The sequence below is a fragment of the Herpailurus yagouaroundi genome, unplaced genomic scaffold, assembly GCF_014898765.1.
Source record: "Herpailurus yagouaroundi ecotype Mexico unplaced genomic scaffold, PumYag 140, whole genome shotgun sequence".
NCBI lineage: Eukaryota > Metazoa > Chordata > Mammalia > Carnivora > Felidae > Herpailurus > Herpailurus yagouaroundi.
Window position 1 is genome coordinate 3,074,563 of NW_024412395.1, and position 23,351 is coordinate 3,097,913.

Sequence of the window (23,351 nt, forward strand, 5' to 3'; positions counted from 1 at the left end):
CTCATACTCATGATCCCAAGATCAAGAGTCACATGCTGGATCACCTGAGCCAGCCAGGAACCCTGCCTCTGTGTTCTTTTGAAAACAGTGTTTTATTATTTCTCTGATTAGCTTCATTTACTAGTTTCCTGATACTAAAAGCAACACAACAAAAGTTATTATATAAAGAGATAGTATTGTGTATTATCATCACAGGCTCTGGAACCTGGATGTTAGTCACAGTTTATTCCTTACCAGCCATGAGACATTGGGGCAAGTCACATTCCTGTATCTGTGTTTTCTTCTGTGTAATGGGGATTAATAGTAGTACTGACCTTCCTAAGTAGTTATGAGAATAAAATAGGTTAATTCATGAGAAGCATGTAGTGCCATAAAGAACGTTTGATCAATGTCAGTTATTACCTTATTTCCAAAACTAATTTCAGAGCCTGCTTCCATTTCTCAGCCTACTTAAGGTTAAAAATGGTCATTTCAGAAGTATATTTTACGTTTCTCATGTAAATTTTTTCAGCCACTGCCATTAGTTATTGCAGTTGTAAAGGTTCCTGTTTACGAGTGGTCCATAAATAGGACCACTTCTTTAGTGTACATTCTGCTGGGGTTAGCACTGTGGCCACTTGCTTAAATGTCATGATTTTCCGATGTTTTCAGGTATAAAAAAATTCCACACTCAGAATTGGCCTTTTTAAACAAGATCTCATATGGAAGCATTTAAAGATCCTATTTTATTTCACTATTTAAAAAAAATATTTATTTTTGAGAAAGAGTGTGAGCGGGGGGCAGGGTCAGAGAGAGGGAGACACAGAATCCAAAGCAGGCTCCAGGCTCTGGGCTATTAGTCCAGAGCCTGATGCGGGGCTCGAACCCACGGACCGGACTGTGAGACCATGACCTGAGCTGGAGTCAGATGCCCAACCGACTGAGCCACCCAGGCGCCCCTAAAGATTCTATTTTAATTGTTAGATGAATCAAATATTTAATGATTGCCAACTCTGGTCAATAAAAATTCTCAAGGCATGGCCTCATCCTTAAGCAGCATTTCCAACATTTCTCTAGTTCTTCATTTCTTCAAATACGTTTTGTGAATTGGGCAAGCACCATGGTGAATGTGAATGCTGAATACACTGAAAATCAAGTTGTCACAACTCATCACACCTCTACAGACTGGTCACTGGTGTCTAGACTGTTTCACTGGGACAGCATTTATTGTTCTCTGGGGGGAGGAACAGGTTTTTTCCTATTGACCAAATTTAATCACAGTAATTTCTAACTCCATTTAGTAATGAAGTTGGATGAGCTAGTGCTAACTGTGGTAGAATATCATTTCTTTTTATCCTCTTCGATGAGTAAGGTGGTCAGTGGTAAGTTAGGGGTCTTGGGGAAGCTAATTCTATGTATTTTCTGTCCTAGTAGACGGGACTTAAATACAGAAACCTAATGTCATCTTTTGGGGCCTTCTGATCAGCCACTACTCCATCCCATCAGACTAGCTGGGATGTCACCTGTTCTACCCCAAAAGTCTTTAGTGGAGTTTGTTGGAGGGTGGGAGGCTAAATCCTTATCTCAGGTGTAGCAGATATTGGCCCTACTGATAAAGTGATTCTAAGAGCAAATAGAATGGTATTAAAGGGGATACTAGGCATTAAAGAACACTGTAAGTTTAATAATTCCCAAACTTAAATTCTGCTTTTTTGAGGTCATACAATACAGTGCCCAGTTTTAATGTTATTTCTGTAGGCCCTGAATGTTAAATACTGTGGAAGTTTGGTTATTAATAGTTTACATGTTTCATCATTTTCTAGAAATTTATGGAAACTTTCATTTACATCTTTTAAAAGTGTATTATTGCTTTACAGATTTATTGTTTTAATGTGTCATGGAAATGTAAATTACCAAGGATCTTCTTGGTAAAAATAAAATGCTTATTTAAACAAAAACTCGGGCTCACCCAACCTGGGTGACTCAGTTGGTTAAGTGTCTTGACTTTGGCTCAGGTCATGATGTCGCACTTCGAGAGGTGAGCTCCGCGTTGGGCTCTGTGCTGACAGCTCAGGGCCTGGAGCCTACTTCGGATTCTGTGTGTCTCTCTCTCTCCCCTTCCCCTGCTTATGGTCTCTCTCTCTCTCTCTCTCTCTCTCTCTCTCTCTTTAAAAAAAAAAATCTTCAAGTGATTTGCTAGGCATTTTATTTGGTTTATTAAATTCTAGAAGAGAAATTATTAAGTCAATTACTGTAAAATACTTTAACTCTTTGAATGAACTGTTTGAAATTTAGGTTTTTTTTTAATATTTGGCCATTTTTTTTTTTAAGGGAAAAAAAACACTGCTGCCCTCCCACACTGGGGAAATCAGGTGGTGACAGTTCTGATTTAGGAATTGGATATTAGATATTGATGCTTATGAAATGAAAAGTATTTGAAAGAGGAGAGTTTTAGTCCTGGAGGAGGCACACCAAGGTCTGTGATCATCATAAAGGATAAAACTTGGCACTATTAGGATTACATTGTAAAGAGAGAGTAGTCAACAGTTTGGTGTCTTTTTTCATTGTTATTGTAGAATGACACTTGAATTAAATGTGCTAAAATTCACTGGGTCGTAATTCTCTTTTTCATAGAAAAATTGTAGAAGAGGTTTACAGAGGAGGTCGGGAGTTAGTGGAAAAGTCAGCCTTCTTAATTGGATTATCTCTAATACTCTAATACAAATACAGATGAAAGGATATAAACGTACTATAAAATGTAACTTAGAATATTTAGCCCATTATTCTCCAAAATACCTAATACCTCCTTCACCACATGGACTTGGAGACCACAAACTCTCTTTTCCTACTGTAAGTTACACAGGCATTACTTCATATAATACGTATTATCTTTGAACAAGCTTTTAAATAGTTTTTTAAAAATTGGTTCTCATTTTTATATTGAAATCATAGGGTTTTTTAATGTTTTTATTTTATTCTTGAGAGAGAGAGACACACAGTGAGAGCAGGGGAGGGGCAGAGAGAGATGAAGACAGAATCTGAAGAGCTCCAGTCTCCGACATGGGGCTTGAACTCACAGACTGCAAGATCATGACCTGAGCAGAAGTCGGACACCCAACCGACTGAGCCACCCAGGTGCTCCGAAATCATAGTTTTTGGTTTCTGTTTTTTTTTTTTTAATATTTATCTGAGAGAGAGAGACAAAGTGCAAGTGGGGGAGGGGCAGAGAGGGAGAGGGAGACACAGAATCTGAAGCAGGCTCCAGGCTCTGAGCCATCAGCACAGAGCCCAGTGCGGGGCTCAAACTCACGAACTGCAAGATCATGATCTAAGCCGAAGTTGGATGATTCACTGACTGAGCCACCCAGGTGCCCCTTAAATCATAGTTTTTTGTTTTTTTTTTTGTTTTTTTTAAAATTTTTTTTTTCAACGTTTTTTATTTTATTTTTTGGGACAGAGAAAGACAGAGCATTAACGGGGGAGGGGCAGAGAGAGAGGGAGACACAGAATCGGGAACCGGCTCCAGGCTCTGAGCCATCAGCCCAGAGCCTGACGCGGGGCTCGAACTCACGGACCGTGAGATCGTGACCTGGCTGAAGTCGGGCGCTCAACCGACTGCGCCACCCAGGCGCCCCTCATAGTTTTGAACTACATAATGGCATCAGAAGATGAGTTTAAATCATTGCTCCTTCTACTTGTAACAAGGTTTTCATGATCCATAAAAAGTAAGTGGTAATGCCTAACGGAAATCAGATTGTAATATATATAACACTTTATGTGCTACACAGATGAGAGGGTAGTGGTGATGAATGTATTTTTTTTCTCTGAACCAAAATTCCCATACAGTGCAGGTTGCTCAGAAATGATGTGCCTTCGAAGACAGTGACTTTTATGTGATGATCCACACTTAGTCTTCCAAGTCCAGGAAGGACACAGTAGGCACTTGGGGAAGTGGTGTGTGTGTGTGTGTGTGTGTGTGTGTGTGTGTGTACACACACACACACAACCCATGTCCCCACCTCCTAGACATGAAAATCTTTCAGTTTTATCTAAAAGGTAGGTAGGTAATGGGAGCTTTATTTTCATAGGTTTGTAAAAATCTGATTATACAATTGACACTTAAAAGGTGTTTTCTGCCTTATCTTTGGGGCAGAGAAGGGTTTTAAAAAAAATTATTATTCCCCTCAGGTTCTTCAGGATTTCTAGCTTTTTAGTGTCTTCAGTAGATTTATTTGTGTTGTAAGGACTTGTTTTTTTTTCTAAGTTGGTATTCTTGGTTTTTATACCTCTGTGTGGTGTGATTTATACTTACAAAAATAACATCTAGCTGCAAAGTGGGAGATTTTGCACATTGAGAAAATCTTTCAGTGAAGAGCACATAGAAAAATTTTGCTTTCCTTTTCCTCTCACAGCCTGTTACCCGGATTTTCCAGTAGTTATGGTGAACACTATTTAAAGAAAAAGTTACCCTCTGCCACCTTTTCTTTTCCTTACACCTTTGGCTTTATTATTGTTGGGTATCTTACTGGAGTCCTTGTTTTAAAACACTTCTGCATCTGGGTATAGCCCAGATATGTGAGCATGTCCCCGATTGACATTGTTCCTGGCGAATGCCTGCTCATTCTTTTTTGTTTTTTTTTTTAAACTTTTTAATGTTTATTTATTTTGAGAGTGACAGAGTGTGAGCAGGGGAGGGGCAGAGAGAGAATGAGACACAGAATCCAAAGCAGGCTCCAGACTCTAAGCTGTCAGAACAGAGCCCGACGTGGGGCTCGAACTCACAAACCACGAGATCATGACCTGAGCTGGAGTCAGACACTTAACCAACTGAGCCACCCAGGCGCCCCTGCTCATTCTCCTAATGAACATTGCTAGCTGGGCTTTTCCTACATGCCTTAACAATTTTCAGTACGATTGTCATTAATGCTTTTTATTTTATCTGAACTTTCAACACATGTTAGCATGGTCTTGACATTAAAAGCAAAATGGAAGAAGTGTTATACCAAAGTTATCCAAAGCTGCCCTCTCTGTGAATTGTGAGATGTGTACTAATAAGCCATATTTTGGAACCGTTTTGTAACCCTAGAACATGTAGTCTATTTTCATTCCACCATTAGTATTTACAGACGTCAATACCCTTCATTCAGAGACCTCCAGGAACACTTGTAATTGAGCAAGTTGGATTTAATACTCTCTGCAGCAAAGAATACAGACCATAGGGAACTATGGGGTGTCTCAGTGAGAGGGTGTTACAAAGATTGTATTACAGGATCTGGGCTTTGGGTAATTTGGGGGAGGGAGGGCTGTCACTCATTTAGCATAAGAGACATTTTATATTTTGTGGGTTGAACGGTGATCTTTTTTTGATCTGACTTCATTATGGTCTCAGAATGACAGAGATGTCTGGAGAGATCAGGAGAGCAAAATGGTAAATGTCAAATCAGTTTATAATAACATTGCGGCTTAGCTGTGAGTATTAGATTATTTCTCAGGGGTCAGAGACTGCTTTTTTTTTTTTTTTTTAAACTTAAAAGCATTTAAATCCAAACTGGCTTCTCACTCTGTAGAAACCAGCTTGGGGTGGGGGGAGGTCAGGATTCAGTAGCCATGACATTGGGCATGTCATTGGAACAAGCTGCAGTGGTACCAATAGTTATGTTTTTATAAAACAAAAACAGTTGGGAAGCACATCAGTTTTCAGCTGGCTAGAAGTATTGGATAAAATACAAACATGTTCTTTTTAATAAAAGAAATGAGATGTGTGAGTTTTTCTGCATTCATCTCTCTGGAGGATCCCAGGGTTTACCCCACTAAATTTGGTATCCAGGGATTGGTTTGTAGTGCTTCAGGGGTGGTTTATTTCCATCTGGGAAGGGTCAGTCATTCATTTTCTATATTATCTATGTTAATATAAAGCAGTAAATACCAAAGGGATTTTAAAGATTTAAGAACTCTGTCAAATACTTTACGAGTAAAAATTATAATAATTGGGGTTCCTGGGTGGCTCAATTAGTTGAGTGTCTGACTTTTGATTTCGGCTCGGGTTGTGATCCCAGGGTTGTGGGATCAAGCCCCGTGTCGGGCTTTGTGCTGAGTGTGGATCATGCTTGGAATTTTCTTTATCTCTCTGTCTATCCCTCTCCCCCTCACACACACACACACACACACACACACACACACACACACACACTCTCTCTCTCTCTCTCTCTCTCTCTCTCTCTCTCTCTCCAAACAAAAAATTATAATAATTGTAAAAATTCCTTATGAACTGTCAGATTGACTTAAGGTAAAAAAAAAAAAAAGGATCATGTTTTCATAGCCATCTTAGTCATGTTCATCAAAGAGCATGAAAGGGAAATTTATATCTATTCATTTATTCAAATAATTGCTGCTTACTAAGTGCCAGACCCTGGGTATGGAAGAAGGGGTCAAATAGCCGTTCCTGTCTTCATGAGCAATACTAGTGGTAGCTGATTTTTGCTTTACAGTCATCACTTTTAATAGTCTCTTAATTTCACATATATTCTAGACTAAGCACTGCATGATTTTATTACAGTATACAGAAGAATATATGTATGATTAATAAAGTAGTTTTATAGTTTTTGTAGCTTTAAAAGTAGTAATTTTTAAAAATCACATGTTTCTGGAGCATCGGCTCAGGCAGGTCCAGAGATACTTCTAAATTGGAGGTCTTGAGGACAAAATTTTGTGTCCTAGTAAACTGCAATATGTATCAGTTGCTTCTTTATATATCTTCATCTTGAATAACAAGTTGAGGGTATTCTCCTTAATATTGAAAAAAATAAAAACTGTGGTAAAAATAAAAATGAGTAAGTGTTAGAACTAGAAAAGTTAGGTTAGTAGTTAAGACTTAGCTGAGTAGCACATTTGGGTAGTGTCACAAGAAGGGAGAATGCAAAGTGTGTAGTTCCATCAGGCAGGATACCTTCTAGGCAAACCAGTCTTCCTCCTGCAGTACTACTAGATCTGTTGTTGGTCTGTGGAATTTTCCTGTGGCAACAAAGAATATAATGTTCGGTCATTGAACTCTTCATAGCTTTATGATAGCTTTGAATATTCATGAGATTCTCAGAAACCTTTAAGAAAGTATTTAGATTGCAAAACTTTTTACATCTTGGTGCTTTTGATAGAGCAGTAGTAGCATTAGAGTGTGGTTGCTTTGGACCCAACTAAGGGCGATAACGTTTCAGACCTAAAGACCATTCCACGCAGAAAAATGTGTGTGTTTTAAGTTTTAAACACCCTAAAATGAACTATCATTTAGATTTTATTTGCCAACTACAGCACGTATTTTTGCATAGGAAAAGGGATCCTAGAGTTACCACAATTTTAAGATTAGCAGGGAACTATTACATAACCATTTTTATCAGTGTCTAAATTATGTGTTGATGCCAGGACATGTCTTCATATAATTTAGGCATGTAGGTTTGTGGTACATTCTCTTGGTTAAAGTTTCTGGATCAGGTTTTGTGTTTTGAAACTAAATCTGTCTGGGCAGCAACCCACTTTAATGATCCCCACAGGATTTACTCCTCTATGATTTATTACAACCAGTGGATTTACATTTATGTCTTTGTAAGTATCCATCTACCAGATGGATTGATGTGGAATAATAGTACAGTTTACTATGTCTTTTCCTAATTAATGATGACTGTAAGTCTATTTGTAGTATGTTATTTTTTCCCTGTAAAATGGGAGGGGTAAATTTTATTTTGTGTGTTGTTAACATTCAAAACTTAATGATAAGAGGGGTGCCTGGCAGGCTCAGTCAGTAGAGCATGCAACTTTTGATCTTGGGGTCATGAATTTGAGTCCCATGCTGGGTGTAGAGATAACTTAAAAAATAAACGAATAAATAAAAGATGCCCTCCAAATTAAAAAAATAACTTAATGGTAGGAGAACATTGTGTAATTGCTGTTTACAATGCTTAAGTGATGAGGAAAAAGGAACTTAAAATTATCGAGCCTCTTCTCCAGCTGTGCCAGAATTCTAGGTACAGTATAGTTTTTCCCTGGGGGCAGTCATAAGTCATCTGAGAGTCCGTAGTTCTGGCTTTGAGTCCCAGCTCTGCCACTGGGCAAGTCCACCTGAGTTTGTGTTTCCTCCTCTGTCATGTGGGGCTAATGATACCTACCTCACAGGGTGGTTGTGAGAGTCGGAGAAGCACACAGAAGATCCCCTTCTCACGTGGCAGGCATGCAGTAAATGTGTGTTGCTTACATCACTTATGTGCAAAGAAAGATGGTGTAAAGAAAGTCACATATTTCAGTGAATTTGATTTAAGAGGATTTTAGAGCTCATTAGGAAAGGCATTATGAAGGATTTATTTAAAAGGAGATGACTAGATCAAGAGTTGGGATTTGGGATGGGATATTATATGTGGTTATCCTATTTTCAGTATGGGTTCTTAGGATTAGAAGTGTCATCAATCAAATTAATTGTATTGTAAGCCACATTTAAATAAATAACATTGAAATGGAACTATGACTAATTTTTTAAAACTTTATTTAAGTCCTCATACTTTACTTCCACTGTCATCTCAGAACCACCATATTCCCTTAAGGCGGTAGTGCACCTCCATTATTCCCCAGGCACTGTCCCCCAGATTCTGTGCTTTTCCTTTGGTCTGTTGCTTGCCTGTTTGCTTTTTGAACAGATAATGATTGGAGTCTTCTTGATAACTCCTAGCTTTTTTCTTTTTGAGTTCTGGTCAGGTCAGTTGATAGTTGGTGAGCATAAGATATACTGAGTTGTCTTACAGATTTGTAGCAGAATTTTCTTTTCATTGCTACTTAAAAAAAAAAAAATTTTTTTTTTTGAGAGAGAGGGCGTGAGCAGGGGAGAGGCAGAGAGAAAGGGAGACAGAGGATCTAAAGTGGGCTCTGCTCTGAGAGCGGAGAGCCCGATGCAGGGCTCCAGCTCACAAACTGTGAAATCATGACCCGAGCTGAAGTCAGATGTATAACCGACTGAGCCACCCAGGTGCCCCTTTTCCGTTGCTACTTTTTACTAGGTTTACAGTATCCTGAAAAAAATATAAGGGCCAAAAGCATGGTACGTTTTTGTTGTGTGAGTTGTTTATTTGGGCATTTTTAATAGACATTGAAAAAAATTTTTTTTCTAATGTTTTTTTTATTTTTGAGACAGAGAGAGACAGAGCATGAGTGGAGGAGGGTAGAGAGAGAGAGGGAGACACAGAATCCAAAGCAGGCCCCAGGCTCTGAGCTGTCTGCACAGAGCCCGACACGGGGCTCAAACCCATGAGCCCTGAGATACATGACCTGAGCCGACATCGGATGCTCAACCGACTGAGCCACCCAGGCGCCCCTTTAATAGACATTTTAAGTTTAGATCAGAATCCAATACTCCATCGTTAGAGATATTTATATAACTAGTACTGTGGTCCCTTTGTAAGTCCACATATATTCTATTATCCGTCAGTCTTGATTTTCTCCTCTTACTGTTGCCTTCTCTAAAAATTAGTAATGAAAGAAAAATGATACTTCAAGCACAGTGAAGGTTGTGTAGCCTTCAGTCTGTCATATTACTTTGATTTTTTTGTTCACTGTGATGACTGAAGACGGGAATTAAAGAACAGAAACTGAGAACTTTGTGGTCCCACATACCCCAGCATCACACTATTCCCACAGAGCACAGACAGGCAGTGTTGCTGCAGATACTCAGCTGACCAGCGCTCTCTGGGCAACATGACACAACTCAGTGACTGTGTACAGTCGACTGGCAAAGAAATGTGTAAACTGGTCACACAAATGTGCATGTGTGTTCTTCAGAATACAACCATGAGACTGAAGCCCACTGTCCGTTTGTTCCCACTAGTTAAAATGGATTTACTTTGCTCTTTCCACACCTTGTACTGTCACCAGGAAGATGACCGATGAGTATGAAAGCAGACTGCATAACAGTTTTTGGCTGATGTGGGGATATCACTTGTAACTTTGGCTTTATTAGCAATGCCATACCGCAGCCAACCAAGCCGAAGACTAAATGCAACATTAAGATGCATTGTTTTCATCAGTCATGCATGGCAGCAAGTATTTTCTGTGTATCGCACGGAAGTAAGATTCGGAGAGTATTGTAAGGTCTGGATTCACACATCCCCACCATGTGCCAGATGGAAGGCTGAGATCTGTGGTGCAACAGTGTTGGGGGAGTGGAGGGGTGGAAAGGTAAGGAAAGAACTGGGTGGGATTAATGTGGAAGTTATCTTCTTGAGGTTTTCTGCCTTTACAAAGGTAATAAACATTCATAAAAAGTTCACACAATTAGAAGTGAAAGCTCTGTCTCTCCCCTTTTTCAGTCTCATGTCCAGAGTTCATCACTATTCTGTTAATAGTTTGGTGTGTATGTTTCCACAGTTCTTACGCATATACAAAAAGGTATACATTAAAAAAACTACATGAAATGGGATTATACCACATGTATATTCTTCTGCTGTTTGCTTTTCTCCCACCACAATATATCACGGTCATGTTTCCGTGTCATTACTACCTCAGTCTTTTTAGGTAACTATAACATTCCATAGCATGTATCTACCATAACTTACATAACCATTCTCATTGACAGACGTTTAGGATTTGCAAGACGTTTAGAGTTGTACACTAAGCTTTCTTGTACCTTTTTATTTGTTCCCACTCATGTAAGTTTTCCTTTAGGATAGACAGCTAACCGTGAACCTGATGGATCAAAGACTATGAACATTTAAGCTTTTGGGAGATACTTTTCAGTTGTCCTCACAGTCCTGGAGTCCTTAATGATAAAGTTTAAGAATGTTGTTGTGGTCTAGCCAAAAACTAAAGATGACAGGGTTAACATTTTAGGATTTTCCCACCATTTAAGAATGCAATCTTATTTTTAAAAGTTACAATCTGCTCACATGGTAAAGTCTTTTCTCCGACATCATAGCAGGATGGAATTTGAAACATAAAAATCTGCCAATCCATTACGACTCCCCAGAGATAAAATTTTAAGCCAATTTGTTTTTATTCCTGTGGTTACCATCAGAATTTAAAATAATATATTTCTTGGTATATCTGTCTGATATGGTGTCTCTTTACTTCCTGTCATGAAAGATGAAGAGTTTCATGTACTTACACCACCAACTGCCTTCTGCCTCCTGGGTTTTATCATTACAAATTATAGTTGTTTTGATGGTTTCTGATAGCTTTCGATGTGCTTATTAGTTCATTAGTTTTTCGGGCCACCAACTTTAAGCAACCTCCTTTGACTCACTCACCTTATGTTACATGAGGAAACACATGCCCCTCGGTGTCTTTCTACTTTCTCTCCTCCCTTTACTTTTAGACATTGCCAAGGATTTTAGTGCGTTAGTTTTTCTTGCAATTTCTAACTACTTCCTCGTTTTTTTGTTTGTAATGTCACCAAAAGCATTTAAAAATTCTTTTAGTTTTGCAGTGACAGTACATGAATTTTGGTTTATTTGTTTGTTTTAGTGCAAAAAAAAAGTGATTTTATTAAAGCATGGGGACAGGACCTGGAGGCAGAAAGCTGCCTGTTTTTATTTTTGAAGACATTCTTTAGCCGGCTCTCTGACTTCCTGCTTTGATTTGAACTGTCTTCTGGGCCAGTGACTGCAGTCATACTGGGATTTCTTTGGCTTCCTTTGTTAAGTCCACTCATTTTTTCTCAGTTTAATTGACATTACATCAGAAAAAAAAATTTTTTTTTCTGGAGACAGTGTTTGGGAGATACATTTCAAAATTCTTAGTGCCTGGAGAGGTGTATAATTTGCCATCATATTTGACTCATAGTTTGGGTTGTGAATTCTTGCTTCTAGAATACACCTCAGAATTTTGAAGGCCTCTATTATCTATCAATTTCAGATGTTATTCTGATTCTCATTATTATGCGTATAACCTAGATTTCCTTTCTGAATGTTCTTGAAATGATTGCTCTTTCTCTGTCAACTTCTTTTCTTACTGTACCCACACTAAGGTGTAAGTATTTTATTTTTTATTTATTTATTTTTTTAGAAAGCTTGAATGGTAGAAGGAGAGCGAGACTCTTAAGCAGGCTTCACACTCAGCATGGAGTCCACTGTGGGGCTTTTACTCATGATCCTGAGATCATTACCTGAGCCAGAATCAAGAGATGGATGCTTAACTGACTGAGCCACTCAGGCTCCCCATATATTTTATTTAAAAATTTTAAAAAGTGTTTATTTTTAAGAGAGAAAGAGGAAGAGAGAGCACGCAGAGGAGGGGCAGAGAGAGAGAGAGAGAGAGAGAGAGAGAGAGAGAGAGAGAATATCTCAAGCAGGCTCCAAGCTGTCAGCTCAAAGCCCAACTTGGGACTTGAACTCAATGCACTGTGAGGTCATGACTTGAGCCAAAATCAAGAGTTGGTCGTTTAACCGACTGAGCCACTTAGGTGCCCCAGCCCTTAGCATTTTAAACTTTTATCTTTTTTGGCTCACTTTAATCTACAATTTCAAATCTTTCTTTCAAAGAGTTTTTCTTCTTTCTTTGATTATCATTTTCTGTTATCTCTTTTAGAACTTTTAATGTATTAATGTTGGGGCTCTTGGAGCTATCTGCCTTGTATTAACTGTTCCTTTCATATTTTGTTTCTCTCCTTTCCTCTTAAGAATTGGGGGGGGCGCCTGGGTGGCGCAGTCGGTTGAGCGTCCGACTTCAGCCAGGTCACGATCTCGCGGTCTGTGAGTTCGAGCCCCGCGTCGGGCTCTGGGCTGATGGCTCAGAGCCTGGAGCCTGTTTCCGATTCTGTGTCTCCCTCTCTCTCTGCCCCTCCCCCGTTCATGCTCTGTCTCTCTCTGTCCCAAAAATAAATAAACGTTGAAAAAAAAAATTAAAAAAAAAAAAAAGAATTGGGAGATTTCTTCTGTTTTTATCTTCCAGAATATTATCTTTAGTCATGCCCAGTCTGTTCTGTAGCCCTTCTGATGAAATTTTAATTTTACCACTGTGTGTAATTTCCAAGATCTCCTAGTGGTTCCCTGGTATTTTTGTTTTTCATAGTGACCTGCTTTTTTTGTTTGTTTTAAATGAATATACCCCTTTACGTTTTTAGCATAGCAGTCAGCTTATTTGGTTTGGTTTGCCTTGGTCTTGTTCCTGTTTGTTTTCCCTGGGGTAACTTAATCTTTCTTTTTTCCTGGTCTTTCTCTTTCTTCCTGTTTGACTTTTCTCAGATGTTCAGTGATCCTTGGTTGGTTAAATATTTGAATGAAGATTTGTATTGGTTAGCATAAGTAGCTGTCTTTCGTTTCTTTTACCATTAAATAAGTCCACTTACCCCAGAGTCTCCTCCCCTGGATGCCAGCCCTCACTGTTGACTGTGGGGGTGGGGGTGGGGGTGGTGATGGTGGGAAGGACAGGCGTGGAGTGAGCAGTGGCTGCCACAAGCCACGGTTAAGTGGATTGTGTTACGAGGTGAAATGCTTGGTTGACTTCACTCTCAGATAGAATGCCTCTTCTCCTTTCTCCCTCCTCCTCATCCTCCTTCCCTCTCTTGTCTCCTCTTTCCCCATTCACTCTTCCTCTTCCTTCCCTTCCGTCCTTGCTTCGGGGTCATAGTGCGGCATTGCCTCAAGCTATGTGCTGCTTTCTCCTCCAGTCTTAAATCCTGTTCTTGGGTTTCTCCCAAGACTTAACTTCTGCTTTGTTTAGAAAGCTGTTGTCTGACTTTAACTGAAGGTGGCTGTTCTGTATAAATGAGAGGTCAGCAGGGGCCTGGACAAGTCACTTTATGGAAGCTTCTGTAATTATCCTCACTACAACATCACAGCCTTTGTCATTGAACTGTCTTGGAGCCTAGAGTCTTTTATTGTTTATTTTTTAGTAATCTCTACACCCAGTGTGGGGCTTCAACTCACGACTCCGAGATCAAGAGTCCCATGCTCTTCCAGCTGAGACAGCCAGTTGCCCCCAAGTCTCTTAAAGGCCTCTAACAGTGTGCTGTGTATTTAGGGTTTGGTTTGTTTCTGCTCTGGTTTATTCTTCAGTAATAAGCCCACTTATTTTTTGAGAATGCTCACACTTGGCTTGAAGTTTTTTGAAATTTTAATAAAATTAGTGGTCTTGGGAAATAAGTGCCTCCACTGTAAACCTTTGAAAGTAAAGGAGGGGCTTGTATACACCATTTCATTTAGTACTAAAATCATGATTTATTTTAAGACATAATTTCTTTTTCACATCAGTGACCTTTAGAAATAAAATAAATAGAAATAAAGCAATTTCCATTACTTCCCTCCTGGCATTTTTCCTACTTACATCATTTCTCTATTATCTTAAAAAATAGTATGTATTTAAATTTTTAATCATGTATTTGAAGCTTAAGATAATACATGGCAGTGGGGGATTTAGAGGTAAGTGATCGAGTAAAATGACTGAAAGACACTCGAGTTAAACCTGGTATTTTTCCTGTAGGTTTCTTTCTCCCTAGAAAGGAATTAATATTCTTTAAAAAAGAGAAACTGTAGAGAATCGTCAAACATCTCCTCCATACATATAAAAGTAAGTCTCTGTGTTGGAGACTGCATTATCTTAGTCTAGTGGAATCCGTAGTTATAGCAAAAGTATTATCTGTCTTAGTTACTTAAAACATAGTCAAAGTCATTCAGGCAATGACGGCCCCCGTTTTCGATTTTCCAGTTCTGAGAGAGACACGGCATGAGATCAAGTCTAAAACTTGGTTTGGATGTTGGTCATTGGAGCTCAGTGTTCTTTTCTCAGAGGTCATTTGAAAACTGAAATTTAGCTAAATCTTAAGTCTTACTTTGTGGAAGTAGTTTTAAATGGAGCCATTTTCTGCTTTCCTGTATTCTGTTCATAGTAGGAAGAGCTCTTGCTGGATAACTGACTCTGGAAATATCTGTCCTCATGGTGGAATTTTTCAGGGCAGAGATTGAATCAAAATAAGAGCATTTGTTGACTGTTCAAAATGTGTGCCAGGCATGATGATAAGTTATTTATATAGCTCTCATTTAATTCCTGAAACAACCCAATAATTGAGTATTAACACTTAAAAATATTAAGGTTTAGCAAGGGTTAAGTAAATTACACAAAGCTGTAACTGGTGACATCTGATGTTTGAACAGGTCAGGTTTACTGCAGGTTTTTAAAAAAATGTTTATTTATTTATTTATTTATTTATTTTTCAACATTTATTTATTTTTGGGACAGAGAGAGACAGAGCATGAACGGGGGAGGGGTAGAGAGAGAGAGGGAGACACAGAATCGGAAACAGGCCCCAGGCTCTGAGCCATCAGCCCAGAGCCTGACGCGGGGCTCGAACTCACGGACCGCGAGATCGTGACCTGGCTGAAGTCGGACGCTCAACCGACTGCGCCACCCAGGCGCCCCAATGTTTATTTATTTTAAGAGAGGGACAGAGAGAGAGAGAGAGTGGTAATCCTAGGCAGGCTCTGTGCTGTCAGTGCAGAGGTAGGGCTCGATCCCACGAAGTGGGAAATCATGACCTGAGCCAAAATCAAGAGTCGGATGCTCAACTGACTGAGCCACCCAGGTGCCCCTACTCCATATTTTTTACCAGTAACTGCTGTATAATGTATGAGCACTAAACAATGTATCAATATGAATTAAAGTATATTTAATATATCTTTTCTTTGCTTTCAAATAATACTGTTTTGGCACTGTACCTGTGCTCCTACTGGACAAAGCTAATTTCATCTTTTCTTCCTATGGAGGGAAGTCTAGTAGACTATGTGGAAATGAGAATTTTTGTGATTCTGTGTTGATGCTGCTTAGAGAGGAGGGCAGAATTAACCATTGATCTCTTTTCCCTAAGAAAACAGTTTTGATTTTTAATACAATGTGCATGGATGTATTTTTTGCTCTCTCAGCTTTTCATTATTCATTCAGTAAAATACAAGAAGATGGCAGATTTTAATCACCTCAAGGAAATGCTGGTATTCTTTATAATATATTAAGTTTAACTTAAAGCAGTTTGGATTTTCACATTTCCTACTAAGTATTTATTACTTGGTTTCCACATTTCTAGAATGGTAAATATTTTTTTCTTTCTGAGATCTGTGGGAGACATTAAAAAAATTATTGTATGTCTTCATTTCATGTTTACCTTTAAAAGAGGCATTGACTGGGTAGTGAATTCTAGATTCAGAGTCTCCCTCCACCCCCGCACCCCCAACTTTAGCACTGTCAAGATCTTGTTCCAGTCTTCTTGGAGCTAGTGTTTTGATGAGAAGTTTTACTCTGTCTTTAAAACAATTTTTTTTAATGTTTATTTATTTTGAGAGAGAGGAGGGGCAGAGAGAGATGAGAGATGAGAGAGAAACTCAAGCAGGTTCTGCACTGTTAGTGCAGAGCGTGATGCAGGGCTCAATCCCGTGAACCATGAGATCATGACTTAGGAGAAAATTTTATGGTACTTTGTAGAATGTCCCTCAATTGGGATTTATCTGATATTTTTCTCATGATTGGTTGTGGTTTTATGGGATTTGAGGGGGAACATCACAGAGGTCACGTGCCCTTTTCATTACCTCAGAGCAAGGATGTACACTAACAACATGACCTGATGACCTTGATCACGAGGTTGAGGCAGTGTTTGTCAGAATTGTCCAGTGTAAGGCTACTCTTTCTCTGCCTTCCCCTGCTGTGCTCTTTGGAAGGCAGAGTCATGAAGCACAGCCCACAGTTAAGGTGTGGGAAGTTCCACTTCATGTCCTTGAGGGTGCAGTAACTACATAAGTTATGTGGAATTTTCATGCACAAGAGATTCAACTCTTCTCCCCACTCTTATTTGTTTATTCAGTTATTTATGTCATTGTGGACTCATATTTATTTGACTGTTTATACTATGATGGAAGCTAAGTAATATCACCAGCTCCCAGCTGAGGTTTTGTTTTCTTATTTCTGCTTTGAAACAGAAAGGGAGATAATAGTCAAGAGCCAGTTGGAGTGTTGATGCCATCTCGGATTACGTATTTATAGAAAAAGTTCTTAGTAATAATAGCTTGAAATTACAGTCTGCTGGGAATCATGTGGTAGACACCTGCCTCCAGCAGTTACTTAGGGGTTTGTGTAACCTTGTTCTGATACAGGTAAATTTCTTTTAAGTTTGCCATTGTTACCTTCCTTAGTGGTAGATGAAAAGGGTTTATAGGGAGCCAAAAATGTGCAAATATACACAAGTAGATACTGGCAAAACTCAAGAGATAGTACAGTTGATGTTGGGCATAACTATGATTATCATGGGGTTAATTAATTACTTCTAGTTTGGTCAGGATTCCTTATTGCTTTTGTGTACCTAAACCTCCAACTTTAAAAAACAGTGATCTTAATCTGGCCAGTTGAGGGTGATGAATCAGTTTACTTTTTAAAATTTTTTTTTTTTTCAACATTTATTTATTTTTGCGACAGAGAGAGACAGAGCATGAACGGGGGAGGGGCAGAGAGAGAGGGAGACACAGAATCGGAAACAGGCTCCAGGCTCTGAGCCATCAGCCCAGAGCCCGACGCGGGGCTCGAACTCACGGACCGCGAGATCGTGACCTGGCTGAAGTCGGACGCTTAACCGACTGCGCCACCCAGGCGCCCCCAGTTTACTTTTTAAATCTTTTTTTCAGAAGGAAAGCTTTCCCAGAAAATGCCTTAAAGTATAATTTAAAATTACTCGTTTTCCTTTTGTGATTCTGCCTTTTCTTCTTTATTAGGGGTTTCAGGCATGGCTTCTTTTCACTTTTGGCCAAGGTGTCTGTCTACTGGTACTCGTGACTCTGTTGTTAATGTGGTACACCATAGGTGCTACTCTTTCTGGGAGTCTTGGGAGTCTTGGTATTGCCAGGCCTTCCCATCATTCTTTCCAAGATTTTTTTTTTTTTTTTTTTGGTTTTTATACTTTCTTTTCTAGTTTTTCAAGTGGTGACTATATGCTTCTTTTCGTGATTCTTTAAGACTATTACATCATCTGTATATTAATACTGAATTATGAATGTGTGCAGAAATGTTTGCTAGAGAACTTCTGATCTTACACACACACACACACACACACACACATATATATATATATACCAGTGCACACTTTCTTATAAAGGACTTTGTAGCTGGTTTCTGCCATGTGTATGGGACACCAGGTAGCTCCCATCTCAGACTAATGGCTCCTGTGGTTTGTGATACTGGTTGTTAATATTTGGGACAGTAAAATAGCAATGAGATTGAAAGAATATTTGGTTGCATTCTTTCCCTTTAGGCTTCTTTGATGAATATTGTCCAAAATAGACATGTAATTTTATTTTTTTTGAATATTTTAAAAGAAGAAAAACCAACAAAGAGTTTGCTGGTTGGCAGAAAACATGATGCAATGTTCCTGCTTTTTGAACTGAAGAATATAGAGTGTTGACACTCATTCTTTACACTATCAGGCAGTGTTTTGGGGGGAAAGTGTAGAGTTTCCTGTTGTATCAATCATCTCTTAATTGTTTTTCTCCCTTACATAATCCACAAGATTTTTCTAAATACAGTCTTTTAAATTGACTCAGGGAAGCTGTGCTTTTCCTCTGTTACACCCTTCCCCCACATTATTGTGTAAGTTCAGTAGCAGTCTGACATGTAAGTTTTAGCAAACTTACACCTGTATATGTTTTTATTGGGCTCAGAAATTATTTATATGTCATATATTCATAAAACATTTCACTTTGATGCCAAAAGTAGCTACCTGGCATTAATCTTATGACATGTATGCTTAATTTCAGTTTTTAACCTACCTGACAGTTTCTTTTAGGTCAGTCTTCATGTAAATACATGGTACAGATAAATAGAAACCATTTTACTTGCATATGCAAATTAAATGTGTGACTTAAGTAGGAGATTGGCAAATTTATGATGTATCTTACCCCCTTGTTTCATTTGAATTTTTATGCCTGTATACTGGATACTCTTCTGACACCATACATTTCAGTTTTTTACAACCTGGTAAACACTTTTGTGTTAACACTCAGCTGTGTCAACTCCTTCCATTTTGCCATGCTTATTTCTGAATGTTTTGAAAGAAGAGCACATTACAGACGTGGTGAAAATCCCTTTACACGCCCTTCCCCAGTGCCCTTCCCCTCTTCCCTCAGAGGTGTCTGCGGTCCTGAATTTGAGTTCATCACTGCACACAATATAATAAGCTAGCATTTCATAATTTCCCACATTCATCTTCTGGGAGACTCGTGAGTGGTTTGAGGGAAAAAAAAAAACCCATGGTCAGATTCTCACCTTCAGATTTGTAATCTATATTGAAAGCAACTCTCAGACATGGAAAAAAAAAAAACAACTTAATTTTTAAAATTCAACATTGCCTGACTCTTTGACCACAGAACCCCTTCATCCAAGATTTTGTGCTCTGTTGTTGCTTGGAACATACTCCTTGAAAACACTGCCTAGAGGTATAATGTTTCCATGATTGACTTTCCATTTAATTCAGTTTTTACTAATCAGTTTAAATCAGTTTTTACTAATGTCACTTTCTAGATTTAGATGACGGAAATACTAATAGTATCACTTTCAGTTGACATTGACAGTTGGATTGGCTTTAAAATCATTTTGCAAAAAAAGGGAGGTAAAATGTTAATAAATTGCCTATTTATTGGCCAGCGTACAAGTTATTTATGATGTTTAATTTTTTAATGGAGTTAGCTAATCTATTGAATACTAAAATGTCTGGCTGTGGACCCTGGCAACAAATACCCTTTGCTTTAAACTGATCTGTCACATTTATGTTCCTGTGGCTGGAAGTAGATGGAGTTTGTTGTTATTGTTTGACACATTTTCTTGAATAACAGTTCTTCAACTGTTAATGTATGAGATGGTACTTGAATTCTTTGTTTGCTTTTTTTCTTCTGTATTAGAAAATCTTGGTGCTTTTTGTAAGTTATGTGTAAAAGAAATTTTTCTTAAGATTTGTTCATATACTGGCCTGATCCAGGAAAAATAAAATGGGAAAATGGACACTATATTTGACCTTCAAATAAAAATACTGGTTTTCAGACTGTTCACCGAGCCTTGGGGTCATATGCATTGTCTTAAGGCAGGACTATTTACCTGTGTGGGATGACAGATGCCTTAGGATCTGGTGAGGCTGTGGAGGAGAGATGAGGTTCTTGAATACACAGAGGCACACAGTTTACATACAATATCACAGAAGCCAGGGAACCTCCTCTTCTAAAGGAAGAGTCCACAAACAGACCTCATTCCCCTACTGGCTTCTGTCACTGAACTACATGTTACGGTTCTGAGATAGGAAATAGAAAAGCCTCCACTTTCTACAAACGTACATCTGGGACTGTTCATCAAATATCTAATGACTAAAGCATCTGTCCTGTTATTCTTAGAGTTTTAGGTTTTATTAAGAAGTCTCTGCATTTTATTTCTAGGATCTGTCCTAAGAAAAACACATCAAATTAGGAAAAATTGTTTTGCATTCTGCATCTTGCTATTTTAGGCAAGTTATGTAACTTTTTTTTAAAAAGAGATTTTTCTGTTTTCATTTGTGGAGAAAAGTCTCTTAAGAACCATTAGTTTTTGGTTGCTTGATTTCAGTCTTTATTCGGCATTTTATTCTAAGTATTAACTTTGTTGAAAGTTACTGTACCTGCATTATATGATTCTACAAATATTTCCCCAGTGTTCAGTCCTCATTTTGTTTGGTGATCACATACATATTTTAGAGATTGAGCATCCAAAGTAGGAGCCCAATAAATGTTGCTATTGTGCACACTTATTTTGAATTAATGAGCAAGGGAAAGCACACAAATGAGCGTGTGAAGGAATGATCACGTGTAATAAGTAAAATTGTTGTTTTCTTCCTATTTGGCATAAATTCTGGTGTACAACTTATGGCTATTTTTTGCAAATAATTATTTTGAAGAAGTAAGTTAAACAAGTGTGGTGTGTCAGACTCCAGTTCATCCACAAAGCAGTACCACCTGTCTCCTAAAAGATGCTAATTCTGTCACTGTTCATTTAGCTAGGACTGGAAGAGAGTGTTAGCTAGCTAAGAAATGATGCAGAATTCGTTCCCCCAAAGCTTAATCTCTAAAGGTAACCTAGTATTGTTAAGTTAGTTTATAATTTCTTTGGGTGGAGTTAGGTCATGGTTGCCACGTTCCTTTCTTTTTCTTTTCTTCCCCCTTGTCCCCCACATCCCTTTATTCTTAATAAGACTCCCTGGTCTCCAGAATCCATCTGATTACTTCTCAGGTAGTTAAAAGAAGCAATTCTTATTTATGTATTTATTTTTAAATTTTACCCTTCGATTCTGTTCTGTCATTCTGAGACATGGAAAGGTGTACAGAAGTTGGTCTACTGCAGTCTCCTCAGTTACATGTGACTGATGGTGAAACAAGAGGAACCTTTTTGACCCTTGTCCAATGCAGGGGTTAGGGACCTGGATCCCTCCGCTGCAAACTCCATGTGTAACTTTTGATTCCCTAAAAATAATTTAGCTGCTCATAACCTACTGTCGATGGGAAAGCCTTACTGATAACATAAACAGTTGATAAATACATATTTTATACGTCATATGTATTATATGTTGTATTCTTAGAATAAAGTAAGCTAGAGGAAAAAAATGTTACCAAGAAAATCATAAGTAATAGAAAATACATTTACAGTACAGTGCTGTATTTATCAAAAAAACATGTGCATGTAAGTGGACCTGTGCAGTTCAATCCCCTGTTCAAGGGTCAGCTGTATTTTGCCACTTCATTTGGATGTTCTATATAGTAAGGTGAAGGGAAGATAGGGATGGTAAGGAAATCCAGGCCACCTCTGGGCACTGGCTTACCCCTTTTAGGCCTCAGCTTTATCTTAATGTAACAATTTCAGCACTGGATAACTTTAGGTCTTCCCTGGCTCTAGTATCAATTGAAGATACTTCTTTTGTTGTTCATTATGTAACAGTGAATAAAAATGATACCATATGGGAACTTAAGGAGGAACTTTCTTTAAAATGGCTAATTACAGTCTATACCTGTGTTGTCCAATAGGAATTTTTGTGATGATGGAACTATTCCATGTCTGTATTGTCCAGTATGCTAGCCAATAGTTCCATGTGGCTGTCAAGCACTTGAAAAGTCACTAGTGTGACTGAAGAACCTAAATTTTTACTTTGATTAACACAAATTTAAGTAGCCACGTGTGGCTGATAAGTTTTACTGTATTGGACAGTGCAGGTTAAATTCTTAAGTATCTGTAAGTATTTAAGGGATTCCACACATAGATTTATTATGACAGTCTTGTTCTTTATGTAATGATTTGCAACTGGAATCTCTTAGTTTTAGAATTTAGCAATTGCACCTCCAACTTTGAATATTAATCTTTCTTCCAGCCTATCCTCCCTTTTTAATTGCAGTCAAGTGTGGGTAGAGGTACTGTGACCTTTCCCAGGGATCCTGGAATCTTTACTTGGTAACCATGCACCTATGTTGCTGGCTCTTTAAAGCTCTTCTCCTATGGAAGACTATATGTGTTTACCACAGTCTACCTGTAGACTCCTGTCAGATCCCTGCAAGGCTACACCTTGCCCTGTGTTAGGCTTTGTAGTACCTGGAGCGGGTTTGATGTTGAATTTTATCTTCATATTTTCAGGCTTGATTCTGAAAAGTTACAATTAAGGGCCACTTTAAAAATTGCTTGGTCTTCCATTGGCAAGAAGTTTTTAGTCTTAGATCTTGAGCCATTAGCAAGATGTTAGCTCTAAAATACCTAGGTCACTGGGTCGTAAAAACGGTTATCACTTGAATAAATTTTCAATTCCATCTGTGTTAATTGCTTCAGCATTGCAAATACTAATTACGTTCTTGAAGTTTCCATATTTGGGGATCACAAAGAATTTTGAATGGTTCTATCCTGAAATTCGGGACCTTTCAAATGATAAAAATTAGTATAGAGACATTCTTTTGGGTTAATGGTTACAGTTGGTAAGCTGTGTGTTTGGGCTTCCATCATTTTTCTGTGAGAGAATAATTTATATAAAATTAAGCTTCTATATATAGCACCCAGCTCACAAAACCTGAAATATACAACTTAATTCATTCATACTGAGTCTGAGAGCTGTCCGAAAAAGTGCATCCCCACTGAGGTTCTGAAGCACATCTTCCTGGGACTGCAAGCACTGGTTAGTTCTGTATTGACAGACAAAGGCACTAATTAGTATCAGTCATTTCTTAAGATTTGAATATAAGGAGACCAAAGGCAGTTGCCATTAAGTAAAGTAATAAAAGAACATGTTAAAAACTTCAGGCAGTACAAGAGTAAATGCCTACTTATTCCCATAGCATTTCTTTTCCCTAAGAAACTATTATCAGCTACGTTTTCTTTTGTACAAA

The 23,351-nt window shown here is 38.4% G+C and overlaps 1 protein-coding gene across 10 annotated transcripts in view; it reads left to right on the forward strand.

The window, feature by feature from the left end:
* Nucleotides 1-23,351, forward strand: part of WDR33 (WD repeat domain 33) — a 110,596-nt gene that overhangs the window by 59,322 nt on the left and 27,923 nt on the right. The window contains exon 8 of one of the 10 annotated variants that reach the window (XM_040474730.1): nt 9,582-12,113. The exons of 7 other annotated variants lie outside the window; for them this stretch is intronic. In XM_040474730.1, coding sequence (XP_040330664.1) covers nt 9,582-9,592 — 11 coding nt within the window. In that variant the 3' untranslated portion in view covers nt 9,593-12,113. Of the gene's footprint in view, nt 1-2,310; nt 2,588-9,148; nt 9,199-9,581; nt 12,114-23,351 lie in introns of those variants that run through there. 2 more of the 10 variants (XM_040474729.1, XM_040474727.1) reach the window with 2 other exon arrangements.